A 7,500-nucleotide genomic window follows, 5' to 3' on the forward strand; every position below is an offset into this window, starting at 1 on the left:
ATGGTGGATTCAGACCTTAAGGTGCGGGGGTGGGGGGGGGGGGGGGCTGTCTAGCTGGAACGAAAAGTCCCAGCGCCTTGGCTTTACTGGTCTCAGTTTTGGTGTAAAAATAAGAGGAGGGAGCTACTCTTCCCCCCCCCCCCCCCCCCCCGGGCCTACCACTGCACTTCACAGAAATTCTAGGAACATAGAAAAGTTTTAAAACAATCGTCGGAACAAGACATATCGTGGGAAAACTGTCCGTTGGGTTTCATTTCAATAAATATATAATATGTATTTTTTTTAAAGTTTATGTATTCCATATATGTCTTCAAAACAAGAGCAAAATGTGGACTGACAATTTAAAGACTTTCTTGCCCTGGCCAATGAATGTTATTATCAAATTGGTCAGATATTTACTTGAATCAGTGCTAAATCGTATGCCACACAGGTACTTTTTCAGATACAATATAACCAGTGGCGCATGCGCTACCTTGAGTCCTTGAGTAAGGCTCCTTCATGGAATTACTGTATGGGTAAAAAGTTTAAACGAAATTAATATATAGCTGGAAATTTCTTCCCAACAGCGCGTGCTCTCATTAGTTTCTTCGAGGACACACGACATCTAACAATGAAACTGTTTCCCGACAAAATCTCTGCGCGGGTGAAATTGCAAAATCTGTGACGTTAGAGGGCAACAGTGTACCGTTGCCCGCGAATGTTGACCGACGACCGCTGCTACAGCGAGGTCTAATAAATTTCCACCTATATAACAAATCACTGACAAAAGACTTGTCCGTCGGGAAACAGTTAATTTTGTTTTCCTCCAATCTCAATGTTTCCTCGGGACCAGTCAGTTATATGAATACGTAGAATCGATATGAGAATTTGTACTCATACGCAAAAAACCAAAGTCAGCGTTGCTGCCTCCACAACGTAAAATTTAAATCGATTGAATTTTGTTTTACTTTTAGTGCGGGTATAGCTGATTTCTACAGCATGTCATACCTTTGGTTTAGTGGCTTGTCCGTTATCGTTTCCTTTGGTGTTGGGATCATAATGAGTTTAATTTTAGGTGAGTTGATAGCCTGCCAATACAGCCGTCTCTCGTTGCTCTTTAGCGATTCACAGGCTAGTGATTTAGGGAATCTGTCAAGTTCTGAATTTCAGTTTACTTGAAAAATTGCTTCTCCTCAGTTTTCTCATTAGACACACATATGTAAAGCTCTATTCAAAGAGAGCAAAATGCAAGGCTTACAATCGCAGTCTATTTGCTTTCTCGCTACATTATTTATTAAATTGCATGTTTCTTCTTTGCTTTAACTTAAAGAGAGAAAAGAAGACAAAGAAAGAGAGATTGATCCTAAGTTGCTGTTCCCTCTGAAGGAGTGGTGTCTCTCCTTCCTTCCTGGTCACTCATTTCAATGGGACTTTGAGGAAGAAGAAAATGAACGACTGCAAAAAGAAAAGGAAGAAGAAATGAAGCCACTTCATGAGAGGGTAAGAAAAATGATACGGATGACGATAACGACGATAATGATGATGATGATGATGAAGATGGTCATCATCATCATCAAGATCATCGTCATCATCATCATAACAGTCTTGGTGGCGGTGTTGGTATTGGTGACGATAGCGGTGACGGGCAGATGATGATGGAAACGTTGGTATAGTAATGGTGGTTATGGTGATGTGGACGTTGAAGAAGGTGATGATGATCACATCTTTTTTAGTCAGAACAGTACTAAGCACATCAACTATTTTTTTGTCGCTTTAGCAAAATGAAGTGCACTTTGCCTTCGCACACGCCATGATGATCACACCATGAGCACTCACAATATCATCATAGTATAACAATCAATGTGTGAATTGCATACCTTGCAGGAAATCAAGATAAACTGGGATGAAGCCCCACCACTCCAGGAGCCTGGTGAAAAGGAGAAGACCTCAATGGGAGACATGTTCACCAACGATCTACTGTCAAATGATTCTAAATTGTGATGTCATCAATTCGCGTCTTTAGAAACGGAAAGGAACTTGAGCGAAAACGTGTCACGCAAGTGTTTCTGGGATCGTTACAAGGGACGCGCGGTCAGCTAGCGGCCATTTTTCCCGGTCCCTAGAACAGTCCCAGAAGTCTTTGCGAAATTCAATTCGACCTAGTATCCTTCTCGTTTATAAAGTGTCGAATTTTCTCCCGTATTATGCGTTTCATTTTTGTTTTTCATATATTCTGTGGCTTCGTACGGATAATCCTTGAGCGTGTAATAGTAACTCCAGATTTCTATTTCCAAATGTAAATAACGTTTTACTGAGAGTGTCTGGTGTGTGTCAAAAGTAACAAAATATTATATCCTGGTTGATTTTTTCCTTTAAGTTGGGGGACTTGGGGGTATTTTAGCCATAATTCAAGGCTAGAAGGTCAGCGAAGGCCTGTTTTGTAAGCATTCCCGATTAGCTATCCCTTACTACACAGACTACCCAAGCCAAGAACTTGGCCCAATTTGCGGCTCAAACAGCTTGTTTTGCCTGGTTTTATTTCAGCTAACGCTACTCAATATTATCGTAGAGTTATAAGAATGGATGCTTTATCAGTAGTTAAGAAGTCGATTTTCACAGGTCTGTACTGAAATTTTTAAACGCCTTTGCTCATTCAAGCAACGTAATTACCATCAAATTTTTACTTACATTGAAATAAAAATTTTCACGCCCAGGTTGCCCGCAGGCTGTTAATTTTAACTTAACACAGGATTAACCTTTGAAACACGTTATTCTTGTCTAGGAATGTAAGCTAATTTGTAGCTGGAGCAGATAATATAAACTGAATCCAGCCTTTGCATAGCCTGCGCCACAGGCCAAACTAAACTTCTGATTCGGGGATGATTACCTCTACCACGCAGGCAAGCCTTTACACTGAGACTCAAACTCGTTCCCAGGGTTCTCTCGAATTAAGAGAGTGAACCCTGGGAACGAGGTTGACAGAGACCCAGACCAGAAGAAAGTTTAACCAATTGGACTCTCCAATTGTGGGTTTGCGTCATAAATTGCTCGTGCGCGACTGCTTCGCAGGCTAAAGATCGAGTTGACGGGCCTCCAAGCTAATTTGAACCTTAATTAAATAGTGGAAACCTAACGTAACTCTGAACAGGAGCCTATGATCATGCCTGGACTCCTGCTCTAAACTACGAAATCCCTTTAGAGGGTTGAAAAATGGAACAACAGAAATTTTCCAGTTGGAATAATGAAAAAATGCTCTTTTTCGAGGGTAATAATAGACTAACGAAACAGTTTTCGAGAAGGGATAATGACACAATGAACACCTTATTTGATTACCGTAAATCCTCTATTAAGCCCCCCGGGGGGCTTATTTTTTTCACGCACTTTTGAGGGGGGGCTTAAAAGAGAGGGGGGGCTTATTTAATTTAGCGAAACGCATCACCTGTAGCAAAAATACCGTGGTATGAGACAGAGTACACTTATGCGTTGTACAGTTAAAGTCACTGTCAAAAGTATTTAATTCACTTGTGGGAGCCTAAAAGTAATAAAAACAAAATTCTTATTCTTCAAAAATGTGCTTTCGGCCTCATGTTCTTCGGTAATTTTTATGAATAAACCATAACTGATCAGTCCACGTTAATCGTTAATTTTTTTGTGAAGACGGGGGGCTTATTAACTTTCCTCCTTTGAAAAGGCGGGGGGCTTATTAGAGAGGGGGGCTTATTTGAGACGGGGGGCTTAATAGAGGATTTACGGTATTGCTTTTCACCCCTCATTTCAATCCATGTAAACCCCGTCTTTGCTCTTCAGCCCCACCCCCCCCCCCCCCCATTTCAATCCGTGTAAACCCCGTCTTTGCTCTCCACCCCCCATGTTAATCCGTGTAAACCCCGTCTATCGGCCCATGGCCTCACCGCAAATCCTTGAAGATCCCTTAATCTCTTCTGAATAGTTTTGTGTGTTAAATCTATAACAGAGTGCGAAGATCTTTTGCTTTTACTGTCACCGTTTTGTAAATACAAAGATGCCAGGCTAAAATGTATGCGTATACCCTGTTACACGGCCCACGCTTTCGACGAGACTGAGTTAACTTTGTTCTGCTACTACAAAGGAAATGAAATGCGTCACTTCCTCCAAAAGCCAAAATACAGGTTATTGCAAGCCTTGATATTCTGGATTTTTTTCCTTTATGATCGCTTTACTGTGAATCGTGACTTCTGGTTTCTTTCTATCTTGTATATGCTAAAGAGAAAATCATGACGGAAAACTCAGTGCAAAACTACTACTCTAACTTTTCAATGGTTATAACCCATAAGCAAATACGTCATTCCACCAAAAGACTCGCAAATATTAGCTGTTGTACATGCACGTGACAGCAAATGTTAGTGGAATATACTAGAAAATTTGTTGAGGTTTTCTGAACCCGTGACACTCATAGCAGGTCTGTCATAGCCTGGGGATAACTATTATCAAGTGCAATCAGTGTATGTAGAAACAGTTCAAATAGCTTTCCTAAATTCATAATGCTTCACTGTGTCAAAAGATGCGCTTTAATCGAGTGTGAATCAGACGACTAATTCTCCCGGAAGTCAAATAAACTTGATCAAGTCTTGACCTGTTCCCAGCTGTGGATTAATTCTGCTGTGGGAAGCATAATTGCAAAATGAGACTGGGGATGTGACGAGTTAAGCAGAAATGATTTTGGACTTACAAACAATTTGGCTAAGGATGAAGTCTTACGTTTCTGTGGTGCCAGTCAATTATTCATAGAGAAAGGCGGGTTTAGATAATTATTTCCCTAGTGTGGCTTTTCCCTATACTTCGTGCGATGTGTCATAAATCGTGTAAAGCTATTCTCAAAGGAAAGAAGCCTCGTTCTTCTATGTAAAAGCAATTTACTCGTCGATTAGACAAATAAATCCACCACTTTCTTAATCAATATTTTACTTTAGTTCAAACAATTATTTTACAATGCGAAAATGTTTGACTGATAGCGTGCTTCCAAACATAGAACAGCTTAGAACAGTTCAAGTGTTTCTACACGATTTGTTTCCGGCACCAGCGGTCAGGGTGTGAATTCGTCAAGGAATGTCTGCAATCAATACTGGCTTACTGCCAGACTAACTTTAACTTAAACATGACAAGAACAAAGGATTATCATTCATTGAGACAATGACGAGACCTTGGCTATTTGACGTAAGAGGTTGATTAATGTCAGTATTATTGTGAAAAAACAAAGCCAAAAGAGCGGCAACAGCAAAAAATAGATGTCACCCAGACAAGTGTTGACAGATTCTCATTTGAATCCAGCTGTGAACGAATGACGTTTTGTTGCTCTTTGTATTTTTGCCTTGCACTGAATGTGCACTCAGTCTTGACTCCGATCACCGGAATATCGAACATCCGTCACGTTTTTTCACTCTTTCTTTCCACGAAATAACTTTCAGTATCAGATCACAGGCAAAGCTGGTTTAATACTGACTGTAATACGCATCAAGGTAAACCACTTGATGTTCGCTTTGAATTTGAAGGGGCAAAACTCGTAAACAAGATCAGCAGAAATTTTCTTCAACAATGAAATTCGCCGAGGACTACTTGGTTTTCGCCATATCTCTCTTATTTCCAATCGCTGCGGGAGTATTCTTTGCTTGTCGCGGAGGACAAATAACCACGAATGAATTTCTTCTGGCGAACAAGAAACTAAGAAGCTGGCTCGTTGCACTATCGCTCGTGGCCAGCTATTTTTCGTCCCTCCTTCTACTGAGTACAACAAACGAGGTTTTCACACATGGAGCGCAGTTTATTATTTTAGCTATACTGTCCTACTGGATCGTAGCAGGAGTGGCCCATGTTCTTTTTATTCCTATGTTCCATCGGATCAAAATAACCTCTGTTAACGAGGTAAGTGCCTATTTAATTTGTTTTTGTTTAAATCTTTTGTTTTGACTTGGAAAATAATTTTATGATTTAGGTGTCTAGGAAGAATTAACAATTTGCTTTATTAATTCTGCAATAGGTTCGAAATGGTTTTCTAAACTCAGAAAATATTACATAATGTATTTAGCTGCCATTTCGTGATAGACCTTTGTACCATTCGTGATGTGAAAATGACATGACATTGACAAATCTATTCCAAATATCTTGGCAGAAGTTCAAAATATGGTTCATGAAACAAATGATCTATTTTCTCCTTCTTAAACAACAAAAAGGTAATAACTTTTTATTGGAGGAGGACTTTTTGCTTGTTGTGTTTTCTAGTTGTTTTCGTTTTTAATCGCTCTTGTCTTTTCTAAATATCTATCTATATTTAGACCAGGTCACGCTATTTAAGGCTACTGCCAAAAAGCACATGAAACCAAGAGGAATAATTGGATGAATAGGTAGAAAACATAAAATTTAGAATAACGAAGTCAGAAAGAAACCGGCAAGAAAACCACTAATTGCGCAAGATTAAAATCTTCTGGAAACGACAAGAGTTTCCGATGAATCGACCGCGATATGTATTCAAATATAGCGTGACCTGAAGCCTATAATTAAATACTTTATCGCAGTAAATTTGAGGGTGGAAAATATTTTCTTTTAATACTAGTTACCGAGGAAAATTCGGATAGAGAGTTATCGATCCCAATAACTCGTTATAAGGTAACAAAACAAACGCCAGAAAAAGACAACTATAGCAAAAGCAACTGCACATTTTAAAATTTGCATTTCTATGTACAACAAGCAAAGCAAGGCCTCTGCTTAATCGGGTTTATATGACCTTCTTTTGACTCTTTTTTTCTACAAATAGGCCCTTGAATTAGTCAAATTGCTTCCATATACACTTCACTATCAAAAACAATCTCAAACTAAGACGGAAGCATTTTCTCCCCAGTAGACAGATTATAGGCTTGGTACACCATTCACGGAGTTACCTATGACGTGCATTGACGTATCATTAATACCGGATCTCTTAATTGTCAAAATATTAATAATGCAGTTAGCATAAGCTTTTTTAAATAACGTGATAAAACAGAACGCTGAGTAGCACGTGAGTTGCATACGTTTTTGTCAATACCGGGTCTCTGAATGGTCCAAATATTACTAAAAAATGCAGTCATCATAAGCTTTTATAATTGAATGAAACAGACCGCTGGTAAGCACGCGAGCGGCATACATTCTTTTGCCTCATTGAATATTGTCCCACCCAACCTCGTTGATTAGAATTTCTGTTCTTTCCGATTAGTACTTGGAGGCGCGTTTTTCTTCCGGTGTGCGCTACGTTGGAGCCACCCTATTCACTGTAACCTACGTAAGTATTACTGGTTTCGAACTAGTTAAGTTGCCATCACTCGAATCATTATGAGAACAACCAACTCAAGAATCTCTTCTTAGTTTTGTTTTGCCTTTACAACGGTCCTATGGAGCTGGAAATAACTATTTTAATGCTTTACTACAACACTTCATCACACATTTACACACAAATGGAAAATAAAAAGACAAAAAATGTACAAAAGCTACAAAATTATCATTAACTTCATACAT

The 7,500-nt window shown here is 39.3% G+C and overlaps 2 protein-coding genes across 2 annotated transcripts in view; both read left to right on the plus strand.

Annotated features, from left to right (window-relative positions):
* The window catches only part of LOC140941529 (sodium-dependent multivitamin transporter-like), a 16,162-nt gene extending 13,465 nt beyond the window's left edge, over positions 1 to 2,697 (plus strand). The window contains exons 13-15 of the mRNA XM_073390540.1: positions 954 to 1,054; positions 1,310 to 1,479; positions 1,864 to 2,697. Coding sequence (XP_073246641.1) covers positions 954 to 1,054; positions 1,310 to 1,479; positions 1,864 to 1,980 — 388 coding nt within the window. The 3' untranslated portion in view covers positions 1,981 to 2,697. The remainder of the gene's footprint in view (positions 1 to 953; positions 1,055 to 1,309; positions 1,480 to 1,863) is intronic.
* Positions 2,698 to 5,001: 2,304 nt separating this feature from the next.
* The window catches only part of LOC140940456 (sodium-coupled monocarboxylate transporter 1-like), a 12,784-nt gene continuing 10,285 nt past the window's right edge, over positions 5,002 to 7,500 (plus strand). Inside the window, exons 1-2 of the mRNA XM_073389431.1 lie at positions 5,002 to 5,877; positions 7,202 to 7,267. Coding sequence (XP_073245532.1) covers positions 5,551 to 5,877; positions 7,202 to 7,267 — 393 coding nt within the window. The 5' untranslated portion in view covers positions 5,002 to 5,550. The remainder of the gene's footprint in view (positions 5,878 to 7,201; positions 7,268 to 7,500) is intronic.

This window comes from Porites lutea, chromosome 6 (assembly GCF_958299795.1).
Source record: "Porites lutea chromosome 6, jaPorLute2.1, whole genome shotgun sequence".
NCBI classification, from domain to species: Eukaryota; Metazoa; Cnidaria; class Anthozoa; order Scleractinia; family Poritidae; genus Porites; species Porites lutea.